Raw genomic sequence first — 15,929 nt, 5'->3', positions numbered from 1 at the left:
TTCCACCATCCCACATTCTCTTCTCATATGGACCAGGAATTTGAAAATACTTGTACACTCTTTCCTCCCACTCTTTTCCCTGTTCCTGCCTGCCCAACCTACTACCTCATCCACTGATCCAAACCCTCCTACAATTCTTTGGCCTTGCAAAAAGAGAACTATGCTTCTTTTCTTATTTGCACTTTAGAAAAAGCTTAAAATTTTTTCACCATGATAAAATAAAAAGGGAAGTTTACTTAGGACTAAGGTAAACACTGAACCTAGAAAAGAAAGTCTTGACTTTTAAGATCAAGGTATTATATATCAAGATCTAAAAAACAAGATCTAAAAAACAAGATCTAAAAAGAAGTGCCTACACAGCTATGCATTTATTGTTAACTTCTAATTTTACTGTTGTTATTTTAACTATAATAATTCTATGGACTTCCGGGTTCCAATTTTAAGCTTTCAATGTTATGATTTCATTCATTTTTGGTAGAGTTGAAAAAGGCAAAATGGAAAGATGAATCAAATTCATTTAGATAAAACACTAACATTTATATGAGCAAGAAAACTATTTTCAAGAGAACACTGGCTGATTGTGGGATCATACAGATTACTTTTTTATACAAAGAATCTTCAAGAAAGTCTTCTGAAAATGCTTGTGACATAGTGGGTACAAAAATGGATTAATAAGTGAATTAAGCCACTGAAGCCAAAATGTTATCTCATACTCTATTGTTTTAGGGTACTGATTTGAATGGTAAATTGAACGAAAAAGTGTGAACAAAGAATAGGGAGCCCAGCATACAACAAAAACACCTAGGAGGATAGCCAGCGACCTGGCTAATTTCTGGGCTCTGAGAATTTCAAAATGTTCCCTTTGGTGAAGAGTTACAGAATCCAAATGATAGACTGAACCCACTTTGGAAGCGATTATATTGATATTCATCTTGGTTCTTAAAGAAAAGAAGAGACTACTTTTTCTTCCCTGTCTCTCAAGATGAAGGGATGGTGCTGCTTTCTTCAGCCCAGAACTATCTGCTCTTAAAAGCCTACATGAGTGTCCATAATTACTGGACGAGACAGAAGAGAAACTGGTATGTCTTTGCTGCTGACTGTGATGACTACGCTTCCAAATTCTCAAGTAAATGTACAAGTTGAAATAAGCCACTAAGAAGACGGGAACCAGGAATTCCAAGAGAGATGTGATGACAAGAATATACCACTCTGAAAAGAATCCAGGTTCACAGTTCCTCTTCCCATTCTTCCAAGACTCTGAAACTAGGATAACTGGTCCATGCACTAAGAAAGCCAGCACCCAGACGCCCACCATCATAGCCACAATCTTCAAGATTTTGGTGTTTTGGGCTCTGTAAGCAACCTAGAAGAGACCAAATAAATTAATTTTCAAGGTAACAAGTATATTGACTGCATATTGCATATCATGATCCCCCAGAAGTTTCAGGATTGAGCAAAATATGGGGCATTAGTTAGACCAAGGTGTCATAATATGCACCTGGATATAAGGTTCATCTTCAGTAGAATTTGGGCAAAGATGCAAATTCTTGTTAAAGCATAGGAGTGTGGGGCCAGTGCAATAGTACAGCAAACAGGATGATTGCCTTGCATGCAGTTAACCTGTGTTTGATCCTGGAACTCAATATGGTCCTCAAGCATCTCAAAGATTGACCTTAGAGCACAGAAGTAGGAATAAACCTTAAGCAGTATTGGGTGTGGCTCAAAGGAATAAAAAAAAAAAAAAAGGTCCAAAAAATGGGGAGGGTAGAGCTGCAACCCTTGAAGCTCTACCTATGATACAATTCAAAACACAATGCTAATATCTAAACCAAAAAAGTAGGGTTTTTTTCCTAATCCACAAATACTAATTTGAACTTTAAACTTTACTGTCTTTTCGCCATGATAGCAATTAGAAAGTAGGGCCATGATGAGCTATATTTCTTTCTTTTCTTTAAATGAAACAGAATAGTCAGTGTCAAAATGCATCATAGTTTAAGGAATATATTGTTTGCCTAACTTTTGCTTTTGGGAATGAGAAATACATAGAATTTTATATGTGCTTAATTATGTACACCTCTCACCAGAGTCAGAGTTAAAAGTAAATCTGAGAGCCACTAATTTTCTGATTCTAATATCCAGGAATATCTCTGAATTTTAAGCTGAGATTCCAAGGTGGCAATTAAAACAGTAAGACACTCTATATCTTCTCCCAAGAAAATGAACAAAAAGAAAGATATTTATAAGGAATAGAGAAAGAAAAAAATGTCTACCATAGAGAAGGCAGGAAGAGGGTGGGAGGGAAACTGGGGATATTGGTAGAGGAAAGTGCACTGGTAAAGGGAAGGGTGATGGGCATTGTATAACTGAAATTCAATCTTGAACAACTTTGCAACTATATCACAGTGACTTAATTAAAACATTATCAATTATAAACAAAGAAAAATGTCTATGCCTGTGGTTGAAAAACTCTACATAGTTATTAAGTATATCTAAATTGTTTCTGTAAATGTCTGCCCCAAACAAAAGTTGTACTAACATGTCTCTAGCTACCATGAGAGTTATGGTACATCATGGGATATAGTCATGGGATATCTCAATCTTTCTACTGTTGAGAATGTTCTAAGTCCATATAGAACCTGAGGCAAGTTTATAAAGGAAAATAAAATTATATGAAAGAATATTGCTCAGATCACAGGACCCCAGTATTTGAAAGATCTGAAATCTTCAAAAGTATCTCTTATAAGAAAGCTAAATGCCTTAGGCCAACTGTCCACTTGGAGAGACATGTTTAAAGGGGCCTAACACAACATCTCTGAACCTCTTTTATATCACTAAGCTTCCTTCTGGCTTCAATGTCCGTATTTCACTCATTTCCTTGCTTCTCAGGAAAAGGAATAATCTAGAACCAGATAGATAACTCAACAGACTGGAGCACATGTTTTATATGCAGGAGCCCTGTGTTCAATTTTCGACACACCATGGCCCCCCAACCACTACCAGAAGCCACCCCAAGCATAGATCTGGGAGTAGTTCCCACACCACTGAGTAAGCACAAAACAAAACAATCACAATTATCAGCCATAAAATTTGAACATACCTCCCTTTTAACCATCATGTTCTATTTTCTCTCTGAGTTTTTAGTCTCATTTAACAATATTTTCTCACTTTTATTAATAGGTACAGTGCTACCCAAAACTGTCTTGTACATGCTAAAATGTACCAGTTGGGTGGAGAGAAGAGACATTTACATTTATTTATTTTTAAAAATTAAAGTTATTTTTAAAAAGCGCAAGAAAGTGGGTTTTTCAAATTACTGATATTTCTGAGGCTAAGCTAAAATGCATATGGTGCTGACCACAAACTCCCATATACAATACACTTTCTACCCTCTGCTTCTCATGCCACTAATTAATACATCTCTTGCACTAAATATAATGATTATGAATATAGTAACAATACCCAGATGGTCATAAAACTGCATTTAGTTTCTTAATTGCTCTGCTCAGCCTTTGTAATGATAAGATGCAATATGTTAGAAAGTGATCTCTTTTCTATTATGCATAAGGTCAGATGGGATAATGGACATCCAAGGGAATTGAGAGGATGGTGCTTATCTCTTCAACTCTAGGTAAAATTCTTGACAACTAGACAGCTCAAGCTTTCCTGCCTTTATGCTCCAGGATGGAGTGTGGAATAGGCCTCCCTGAAATCAATCAGTGAACCAGAGTTTACTCAGAATATTTAGGAGATTTTCTCTGCTCTTTTTTTTTTTATCCAAATAAGGTATTTTAAAAAAATCTGTTAGTTTGATTTCTTTTGTAAAATAGAAAAACTCCTGGGCTACTTGTTCATACTGAGATGGTGTCATAGAATTATTTCTACATGCTCGTTATGTCTTGAATAGTTTCTATCACAAAAGCATTTGGTGGGACAACTATCCTTAGTGAGCCTTAACCCAGTGCAAGAAAGTCAGAGATATTTTGAGAGGATACCACATGGCAATGGAGGCAGAGGTTAGAGGAACACAAGTATAAGCCAAGGAACACTATGGTAGGCCAAGGATGGCCCACAAAAGCAAAAGCTGAGAGAATGACCTGTAGCAAACAGAGAAAGGGCCCTAATGAAACCCTTAGTTTCAGATGTCTAGTCTACAAACTGTGATAACATAACGTTCTGAGCTTTATTATTATTAATAATAATATTTTGGGCTACACCCTGTGACGCTCAGGTGCCACTCCTGGCTATGCGCTCAGAAATCACTTCTAGCTTGGGAGATCATATGGGATGCCGGGGATCGAACCCAGCTTTGTCCTGGATCAGCTGTGTGCAAGACAAATGCCCTACTACTGCATCATCGCACCGTTATTTTTAGCCACAAACTTTTGTTGCTTTGTGACAGAAAGCTAGCAAGACCTCTGATAACTATAATTTCATTGTCTTGATTTTACTGTCAAGCTTCTTTCTGTAGTGCAATTGAAGCAATATTTTCATCTAATTTTCTTATTTATGTCTCCCATCCCCTCCAATTACTTTCTTCTACTCTTCATCACACCCAGAGATCAGTACTATTGCGGATTGCCATTTCCCAGTCAACTCTCTGCTCTGCCCTATTACACTGTCTCATCTATGTTCTGTCACAAAAGAGTCTTGATTTTATTGTCAAATTCTTTTCTGCAGAACAAGTGAAGCAATATTTTTATCTAATTCTCTTATTTGTCTCTATTTTAATTTCCATCCCCTCCAACTACTTTCTTCCACTCTTCCACATGCCCAGAGATCAGTTCTATTGTCAGATTGCCATTTCCAAACCAGCCCTTTGCTCTGCCCTATTATACGGTCTCCTCTACATTCAGTCACAAAAGAGCTCAGATTCTCCTTGAATATTACAAGCTCTCATGAGTTTTGAAGGCTATCTTCTGGCTGCCATAGCTGTGTCAGGACACTTAGATGAGAGGTGATGTCATGGTGAGTTGTGGGAGCTATGATATATTCACAGGTGGAGAGCTTATATTCGTGATTCTTTATACTTTGGGCAGGCACAGCCCTCATCATCTCAACCTGCATTTAAAACCAAGGGAATTCTTCCTAAAAATACCAATAGAGAACCCATTCATTTCCATCTGGACATCACTCCTAAGCTCTCTGTAACTTCTAATTACTTCGTTCTACTAAGAAAGCTATCTATCTTCCCATTAATCTGAGGTAACCCAACAGCTTGGACATTTGATGAAGGACGTACTATGGACAACCAATGAAGATCAAAACACAATACTCAGAAGAAAGAAAAATGTTGGGTTTAGGTGGAACATATTTTGAATTAAAGTACATTTTTCTAACATTTTGACTATAGGAAACACATTATGCATTATAGACCAAAATATTTATAAAATAATATTTTCTTTTATTATGCATAAGAAACCCTGCTTTATACTTAAATTTTTGTTCTGTGTTCTTTCTTTTTGTATTATTTTCATTAAAAAAAAAAGTTGGGGCTAAAGAGATAGCACAGCAGTAGAATGTGTGCCTTAGACGCAGAAGGATGGTGGTTAGAATCCCAGCATCCCATATGGTCTCCTGAGCCTGCCAGGAGTGATTTCTGAGCATAGAGCCAGGAATAATCCCTGAGTGCTGCTGAGTGTGACTCAAAAAAACAAAACAAAACAAAAAAAGAAAACAAACAAAATAAACCCAAGTAACTGGTCACAACCCATTGAATGTATTTAATGGATTAGTAATAAAGCAGGTCCTAATGCATGATAAATATGTGTTTATAGACATGAATTTTTAATCCAGACTGATCACTCCATTGTGTTTGTATGTGTCTATGAAGTACCCAGTGATAAGTGGTAGAGATACTAATTATGCACCACATCAATTCTCTTCTCCCTGGCTTCATGGTGTCTCCTCTAGAGACATTTCCCAACTTTCCTTTCAACAAGGTATAATCATGTGACTAAGATTTATTTATAAAATGAAAGTGGAAATAATTAGCACCCTTTAACTAAAAGAAAATCCCTTGGCCACCCAGTTCTATCCTAAAGAAAAAATTCTAGTCTCAGTTTGTACGAGAAGTAAAACTGATAAACCAATAAGAACAATCTGCTATGAACTTTACCATTTCTGACTACTTGAGTTGGATTTTTTTTGACATTTTTCTGTTTTCATGATACAGAGAGAAAGAATGTATCCAAATCACACACAGCATATTTTTTCTCAGGCTCAATATGAACTTTGTGCTATCTTATTAAAGTATAATAAAAATAATATTGCTACTTTTGAAAAATAGACTTTAAAAATGTGCAGAGTGGAGTCTGGAGAGATGTTTGGGGATAGGAATTGGATGCCTTTCTTGCATAAGGATTGATTTTCACTCCAGTACCAATGTTCCCCACTACAAGTAACACCTGTAAGCACCATCCTTATTTTTGGATTCATGCAGAGTCACGTCACTGGGCCTAAGCACTGAACTGTTCAGTCAAGTTGGCCAGGCATTATCTAGAGTGGTCCCTTTGATGGTTGAACACTACTCGGTAAGGACAAAATTATACTTAGAAATCATGAATTTTCATGTCAATGTTCTTTTGTTTTTGTTTTGAGGCCACATTCACTAATATTCAGGAGTGAACCCTGGTAGTAATCTAGGGAATATATGTGGTGCTGGGGATTTGGACTGGCATCAGCCACAAGCAAAGCAAGTGTAATCCCTATGCTATCTCTCCAACCTTGTCTAAGTTGTTTTAAGGAAGACCATAATATTTTTACTTACAGCATTTGAGACTGATTGATATCTATCATAGCTGATGAGAACAATGTTATACACAGATGTAGTACAAAGAAGATAGTCAATGATGAGCCAAAATGCACAAATTCCATTCCCAAAGTTCCAATTAAACAGCATGTGAGGAATGTACAAAGGAATGGAGATCATACCTGTAAGAGGGGGAAATATAAAAATTAGGACATACTAAAAGATGCATCAGTACACTGATTCTGAATTATATGTACAGATCCTCCTCCATGGATCCGGAGAAATAGTATGGCATGTAGGGTTGTTTATCTTAATTGGAGCTAACCTAGGTTTAATCCCAGGCCTCCTATATGGTCTCCTAGGCCAGAAATAATTCCTGAGTGCAGAGCCCTAAGTAATCCCTGAGCACCATTGAGTATAGTGCCCAAAACAAACGAACTTTATGTTATTTTGGTAAAATATTATGATTATTGTTTACTGGCAAAATTATTGATTCTCTGAAGGGTAGATAATGGTTAAAATTTTTAGCAATAAAATATCTTTAAAGTATGTACAAGCATTTATTATTTTACAAAATGTTGTTGTATACATAATGTAAACAATATAAACATAACTTTCAAATTTAATGAAAAACAAACAATTCATGTGTCTGGCTTTACTGTCATGGCCTGAAGCTAAACACCAATATTTCCAAGTTATGCATATTATTAAAGTTAAATGAAGCCAAAGAGGCATAACTCTGATCCAATAGAATTAGTGACCAAAAAAGAGGAGACATCAGAACTCAACAGATCTTTCAGAGGAAAAGCCACGTGTGTACTCAGCAAGAAGATGGATATCTGCAATTGAGGAAGAGAACCTTACCAGTTACTTCTTTGATATAGAGCTTGTCAATCAGTGAGCAAATAAGTTGTTTATGATCAAACCATCTAAACTCTAGTGTTTATTGGTACAATTTATCTAACTAAAAGGGAAGAATTAGAATTCTGAACTTGGGTATAAGTGCCCTAAAGAGGCACTTTACTAAAAAACTGTCAGGTTTTTTTCATGTAAAAAATGTTTTCCAGACCATTTATGGTCATTATATGTCTATTTAAAAATGATTATATAGGGGCCAGAGTGGCGGCACAACGGTAAGGTAATTGCCTTGCATATGGCTGACCTAGGATAGAGCGTGGTTCGATGCCCTGGCATTCCATATGGTCCCCCAAGCCAGGTGTGATTTCTGAATGCATATCCAGGAATAATCCCTGAACATCACAGGATGTAGCACAAAACCAAAAAATAAATGATTATATAGACAGAGAGAATGACTTTTTTAATATATTTTATTTAAACACCTTGATTACATACATGATTGTGTTTGGGTTCCAGTCATGTAAAGAACACCACCCATCAGTAGTGCAATGTTCCCATCACCAATGTCCTAAATCTCCCTCCTCCCCACCCGACCCCTGCCTGTACTCTAGACAGGCTTTCCATTTCCCTCATACATGAGAGAATGACTTTTATTGGATTATTTTATACAAAATATATTTATATAGTATTGGAATCATAATATTTCCTTAATAAATTTTTTGCCTCTCAATACTAAATTCAGTCTGGAAAGTTACTTGAGTGCCACAGACTTAGATTATTTAACAAGTTCTGTAACAAGAGGGGATTGGGTCAATAACCTTAAATACTGATCTCATGTGATTCCTTAATATGTCCTTTCTTCCTACTATGGCTCTGATTCCTCTGTTTTATTATCTCAATTATTAAATATCAATGAGTTCTGGTCCATCACAACTATCAAAAGACCCTATATATTTAGAAGAAAAAACTATGTTTCCAAAAATGACCAAAAAAAAAATGACATAAAACACTAATTCTATTATAAAGGCATTAATCCTATTATAAAGAGTTCTCAGAAATGATGCTAAATCTTTGTGTTGTTGTGGCCAATAATGTGGCAGTTAGTGGGCCTAAAGAGGAAATTGGCAGGGTCAGGGTAAATGTAAATGGGGCGACTGGAAGACTAAGAGATTCTGGTCTGTATCCAATCAGCTTTAATCAAGAACAAAATGGGGCCTCTACCCATTTACCTGCTGACAATGGGGAGCCACCAGAGCTGCTAAGTACCATATTTACAAGGCCATTTCTCAAAGACAATCCACATATTTATGTTGTAGAGTTCAAACCCATGATAATGGGGTGCCATGATGCTGACATGTGACCTCCATTCTTATTAATAACCATCATTGTTCAAATAAGTTCAAGTTCACAGGATCCCTCAGTTGGGTATAGTCTTACCCTGTCTCTCACTTCCATCCAGCATTCAGGGTTTCATTTGGGAATTAATCAAAATATAACTAATTTTAAGATCTGTGTGTTATCTAAAAGTTGTACAGTTCTATGAACTATACAGATAGCAAAATATTCTCAAGTTCACATAAGAATATTCATATATTTATATATGTTTCTGTGAGCATAGGGGACAATATAGAAGATATCAAGCTGTTAATGTTGTTTTCTTCAGGGGCCAAACTGAATCAGGATATAGGAGTTTGATGCATTCTTAAATATTTTTACACTGAATCTAAATATACTACTTTTAAATGTAATACTTTTTACAATTTAATACTTTGTGACATTTCTCTGAAGCATTTTTAAATACTTTTATATTGATTTTCCACCTTTCTCTGAAAGCCCTGACATGTTTATACTGTGACTCCAAAGTCAACCTTTCTTCCCTAAGTTTAAACAATATGGCATTAGAAGTGTAAAGTGTTCTCCCAAAATGTTCCCTGTTTCTATGAAAAGTGCCATAGAATCTATGTCCCCAGTACTAAATTTTAACCCCACCCTTCTACTAGCCATCTCGCTCAGAATGCGCCACCAGAACTTCTCATTAGATGGCCACAAGATTGTCTTTACAACTGTTGTCCCACCACCTACATTTATCTATTCTGATGGCTGTAATGTAAAGCTTCAACTATTCCATCACTCACTGCTGTAAATATATTTAAATCTCCACTTTGCCTTCTGAATCCACTCTAAGCCAAACTCAGACCCATATTCAGGGCCTTTACTAGAGACTGACCATTCCAACTTTGTCCCTGATTCTTTCTATATGGTAGTTTTCATACATGTCAATCTGGACTTCATAATAAGGAAGAAATACCTAGTGATTATTTTTCTACCTTTATATACCTTTGCTGATTCTTGAGATATACCATGTCATCCCAACTCTTCTCTGAAAATTCTACCCATTCTTTGAAGTTCCTTATAATGCCACTATCCACTAACCAAAGTTACATCCCCTGTCCTTTTAGTGTAATTGGCACTAGGTGGGTCTCAATGATTTCTTCATTACTCAATATTTTATTGTCATTAGTCACCTCTCTTATTCAGTCTACTGTATTAAACTTGAAGTGATGAAATTAATTAGTCTATTTTTTCCAACTTCTCTTTATTGTCTAGTCCTACTTAGATACCTAATAGTATTTATACAATCCAGATATACTATTAATATTTGTGGCCTTGGATTGAGTCTGCATGACAAGAACAGAATAGAAGATGGACATTTGTTGACCAACCACTGTGTTTTAGCAAAAAAGCTAACTATTCTTATTTTTGTTATATTTTAATAAAGATATAAGCAATATACAATATCAAATTATACTAAACACTACTATAATCAGCAGTATCAGCTCATATTTCTAAGCACTTATCATTGTAAGCCCAATTTTAAATAATAATCACAAGGCAGTAAAAATTAGTTTATTTTTTCAAAATGTGTGTGATCTCTTACAATTATATAATAGTGATATCCTATTATATACACCATACATTAGTATTGGATGTATTTTTATTATTTCTCATATCACATAATAGAATGATGTTTCACTATACAATATAATAGTTTTGAATATCCAGTTTTCTGAATGTTCTAATAGCCAGCATACACATTATTTCATATTACTATACAACTGTGACAATATGTAAACCATGCATACTTAAAAAATACAAATAACCTAAATTCAGAATCATATAGCTCCAGGAACATAACTTTTTGATCAAAAAATATTTAGAATTATTTTACACTTATTTTAGCATATAAAAAGATTATAAGCTTTGTTCATATGAAAATTCCTCTAGAAAATTCATTGAACATATATAAATCATCCATTTTAGTTGCCACCTAGCTTACTCTGAATTTCAACTATTAGACTCTTTATTTTCAACTCTTCCCATTTTTTAGTCTCTTGCAGTAACAAATTTGTGGTAAGGTTTTATAAATAAATGATAATATTGAAAAATATTTTAAATATTATATAACTTACCCACTAAGAAGTCAGAAATGGCCAAATTGAGGAAAAAATAATTACTTCGATGTCTAAGGTTTTTATCCACCATGAAAGCTATAATGACCACCGCATTTCCTAGCATTATTGCAAAAGCTAAGAAACTCATCAAAAATGCTAGAGCAATACAAGTATTTGGTGAAAAATGTATTGTTTTATTAACTGACATTACATCAAATGATGAAAAAGATCAGTACAACAAACTAATCCAGCAAGACAATTCTGCAAGTGTGTTTTCCAAAAGAATAACTAAAATATGTAATCTTTTACTGAAAACAACATCTTTCAAAATCAAATGTTAATCTCATAGCACTTCCTGACTTCTGATAAAGCTGACTTGTAATACATGATAGTTTCCCTTTAACTGACAATTAGTATTTCCAAAGACACTAAAAGTGGATTTTTTGAACATTTTACTGTGATATATCATCTCCCAATAATAAAATATTATATGTAATAGCAACAAATAAAATAAAATTGATACTTTGGGATGGTAAGAAATTGGACTCTTGAGGGTCCGGGGAAAAAGAAAAAAAAAAAGAAATTGAACTGAAATAAAATTCACTTGGAAGGTTGGGAAGGGTAAGAGGGCACACCCAAAATTATTCTTTTACTTTTGGTTATGTGCTCAGGGATCACTCCTGGCAATGCTGAGAAGACTATATGTGATATTGGGATCAACTGGGTGGACCGTAAAATGAAAGTGCTTTAACTCTTGACTATCTCCTGGGTTTCAACAAGATTTATTTTTAAATTGAATTTATATACACTCAAATATTCTCTTCTGATACAGCATCATTCAAATATTTCATTCTGATAGAATTCACCAAAATAAGCAAACTATTTAAGATAAAGTTTTTCCAAGAACTAGATACCAAAAAGTAAAGATTTTTAACTTCCTAAAAAAAAAGAGAGAGAGAGAATTAAATGAGTAAATTTTACAATGTCTCCCATGACTGAGAAAGTTTTTCCAGACCTGGAGCAGAGAGAGGACTTTTCTAGACAAAGTCTGGTGTCTTCCTGAGAAGTGGAAGTGGAACTGAGTATCATGGAGTAGCAGACAGGCTCTGAGAAGCAGAGCAGCAATGAAAAATCTAAAGAGCTGCCAAAAACCTCAAGAATCCATCAGTGTTGATCAGCATTGTTATGCGGGCAAACAATTTCGGGCAGAGAAAAGAAGCACTTGGCAAGGTTAGTTGGAACAGTACCTAGCACTTATACAGGAAAAGTTATAGCATTTATTCCCATAAACCACACTGACAAAACTCAGCATTCATGAGGCATTGAGTGGTTTACTCCAGGAGGCCTTATCTCAATACTAAGGAATAGTTTACCCTTTACTAAATACCACCTGGGTACTGACTAACAAATCTTAAAAACAGTTCCTGAAAAGATCAAACTGTTTCCAAGTACTTTAACTGCAGCCCAATAATATGTATAGAACATAAAAAGAAATCCAGTCTTCCAATGAAATAAAATTTGCAATGTCTAGAGTCCAATTAAAATTATCAAGCATGCGAGGGATCAGGGAAGAAAAATTAAAATGAAACTAGTCAGCATTGACACAGAAAATAGACCAGAAAAGAACATTAAGGTTGTTATTATAGCTGTATCCTATAGTTTCAAAAGACATGTAAAGATAAAAATGGTTTTAAAACACCCAAATCAAGCTTCTAGAAATATAAAAGCATAATGTCTAAACTAAACATACTGAGTTACTGATATACCAAGTACTTCGGAGGAAGCAATTGAAACTTAAACATGTAAAAAGATTAACTACCCTATGTGAAACAGATGAAAGGGTTTGTTTATTTTTTAATAACAGAACATCATTCGACTTTAGGATAATTTCATGTGACTTAATATGTCTGAGAGAGTTCCTGAAAGAAAGGCGATAAGAGGGAACAGAGATAAAAAACACTTGATAAATTGCTGGTCAAATCGAAAAAAACTAGAAACTAAGAAGGTCAACGAACCACAAGAATAAGAAACATGAAGGAAACTACACAAGGCACATCAAACTAAAAAAACTCAAAACTACTAATTAAAAACTTAAGATGTTAAGAATAGCCATAAGTGAGAAAATCACTTTAGAAAATAAGAAAAATATTTTAGCAACCAGTTTCTCATCAGAAGCAACGTGAGCAAAATATATACTAAGCCATCATCTTGAGATGCTAACATAACACACTGTCAACCTTAAAACTTCCTATATGTACAGACATTTCGAATTATAAAAGTGAAAGAATTCTGTTATATAATAAATATAAAAGAAAAATAATTTCAATTGGAAGCACAGGTACAAAGAAAGAAGTGGAAATTTTCCTGCTTGTCTCTCCAAATATAATTTACCTGAAAGTAAATTTTTAATTTGTTTTATTTTAAGAATGAGGCATAAGGCTAAAGTGATAGCACAGCGGTAACACAGCGGTAGAGCCTTGCATAGGCCAACCCAAGATGAACCTTGCTTGGATTTTCAAAATCCCATATGGTCCCCCAAGCCTGCTAGGAGTGATTTCTGAGAGTAGAGCCAGGAGTAACCCATCGGGTACCATCGGGTGTGACCCATCCCCTCAAAAATTTTAATAAAAAAGAATGAGGCATAATAGTTCAAAAATTCATAAACATATAATTGACTTTTGTGTTTATTTCAGGATATGCATGGTGGTGCTCAGGGTCACTCCTGCATCTTTGCCTGGAGATCACTCCTGGCAGGCTTCAGGAAACCACCTGGGATGCTAGGGATGGAACACACATTGGTTTCAAGACAAAAAAATCCTATCCACTGTGTATCTCTCTAGCCTTCAAATGATTAATTTTTAAAAATTGAACAAACTCGGGGCCAGAGCAATAATGTAGCAGTAGGGCGTTACCTTGCTGACCCAGGACAGACCTTGATTCGATCTGGAGCGTTCCATATGGTCCCCTCAAGCCAGGAGAGATTTCTGAGTGCATAGCCAGGAGTAACCCCTGAGCGTCACAGGGTGTGGCAAAAAGAATTGAACAAACCCATTTACTATTACACTGTCCAATTAATATTAACTTCAACTGTTCTTTTATAGTGTAACATATGCCTCAAATGTATGAATCCCTGAGTTCAATATATGTACCAAAATGTCATTTAGTCATTAAACACATAAGGAAGCACTATCCAAACATTTATAATAAAAAATAATTTTTCCTATTTGGATATTTTAAATAAAATTATGCATTCAAAATTATATAAAATTTCTTTATATACTGGTAAAGTTATTTTAAAATAAATTCTAATGTTCTAGTCTACTATAATTTACTGATGTAATTTTTAATTTTAATAGATTAAAATGAAAAAAAATATTTACACATAACCTGAGCTATGAGTATCACCTTTAGAAAGCAAGAGTACTACATTCATATGTACTTTGATTAAAAAAATTCCAAAGGTACCATGGAATTGTCTATTCTCTGCACCTTGTCAAGTTGGAGTTGACAATGAAAATGTTTGTTGCTTTGTATAAAGAAAAAGGATGTTAATCTATTTAGACCCCCTACAATAAGTAAGAAATGAACTAAAGGGGATCCCTGGATATCTCATCTTGCCATTAGTCTTATACACAAACCTAGTGATTTAATCAGAGGCCCACTTTATGCAGAAGTATTCACATTTAAATAAATGATTAATGAAAGAAAGGTGAATTATTGCTGGGAGGGTTGCTAGCTAATAAATGGTGTCATAGGAGGAAAAATTTAATATAATTTTTGTGCCTTAGAGAAATGTAGAGCAAGAGAATAATATTCTCTCTAAGCTTAGATACATATATCCCTTGGGTAAAGAACCCCATTTACCAAAATCTTTTTTGAATAACCAATAAGCAGGACAATAAACATACAATGAGTGGGGGGTGGTCTATGTCCTCACAGATCACAAGTCTTAAAGGTACCAACAAGTATGGATTATGTTGGTTATTTGGGGAAGTGAGGGGAGGAGGGAAGGTTCTGAAGATCAAATTTAGGTCTTTTGCATGCAAAGCATATATACTTTATCACTAAGCTACATCTCCTATATTGATTTATTATTTTTAATTTTTAATTTTTAATTATGAGAACAAAGATGCAAAGAAAGAGGACAAGGTAAAGTTACAGTGGAAGGACGGACAATCATTCATAAACAGAATTCTCAGAAGAAATCCCCTTGCTGATATTTTAACTTTGAACTTTCAGCCAAAGAACATTAAGAGAAATAAAACAACCCATGTACAATTACTTTGTCCCTCAAGTCCCCAGATTGTAATACATTATAATATTTCTTAGCAGCACACAAAGCAATCTAAAGACATAAAACTTATGTAACTCCTTAAACATTAAAGGCATAGTATTTTTTACATTTCTATGCACATGTTTAAGTTAACCTCAAAAGTTTAAGTGGTTTTTTTCTTTTTTAGAGTCAAAGGAGCACAGTAAAAATGGTGTTAGAGTGGCAATTATTGTTTGCATAGGCCCACCAAAATATGAGGGACATGGAAAAAAAAACCTTGGCCTAAATATAAGGAGACCCTACCCCTGAAGTTTCCTGGCATAAGACCAACTCTAGGCTTCAGGCCAGCTAGTTTGTCCAATCCAAGACATTGTCTGTAGTGCCAACACACTTTTATTTTTCACAGTCTCTGTTGTTGGTATCTATATTAAATATCCTGGAATCTGCATATCCTACATTACAGTCAAGATGGTGCGGAGCGTCCTCTCGTTTCACCTCACAATTAAAGGGCAATGCAGAGAGCCCTGTCCTGTAAGCAGGTCATTGTTGTCAAGTCTTCTTAGTGTTAAGGGAAGTCTCTTTTGAGTAGGTCGATGTC

General features: G+C 34.9%; 1 protein-coding gene across 2 annotated transcripts; it reads right to left on the bottom strand.

The window, feature by feature from the left end:
* Window positions 1–502: 502 nt before the first annotated feature.
* HRH4 (histamine receptor H4) lies at window positions 503–11,206 on the bottom strand. 2 transcript variants are annotated; one of them, XM_049769571.1, is made up of 3 exons: window positions 11,077–11,206; window positions 6,767–6,930; window positions 503–1,363 (listed from the first exon to the last, which is right to left on the bottom strand). In XM_049769571.1, the coding sequence occupies exons 1-3, from the start codon at window positions 11,204–11,206 to the stop codon at window positions 596–598; spliced, it is 1,062 nt and encodes a 353-aa protein (XP_049625528.1). In that variant the 3' UTR covers window positions 503–595. The 2 variants fall into 2 exon arrangements, with proteins under 2 accessions (XP_049625528.1, XP_049625529.1); XM_049769572.1 differs by lacking the exon at window positions 6,767–6,930 and having other exon boundaries at window positions 503–1,263.
* Between the last annotated feature and the right edge of the window lie 4,723 nt (window positions 11,207–15,929).

This window comes from Suncus etruscus, chromosome 3 (assembly GCF_024139225.1).
Source record: "Suncus etruscus isolate mSunEtr1 chromosome 3, mSunEtr1.pri.cur, whole genome shotgun sequence".
NCBI classification, from domain to species: Eukaryota; Metazoa; Chordata; class Mammalia; order Eulipotyphla; family Soricidae; genus Suncus; species Suncus etruscus.
This window is presented reverse-complemented; position numbering and strand designations above follow the sequence as displayed.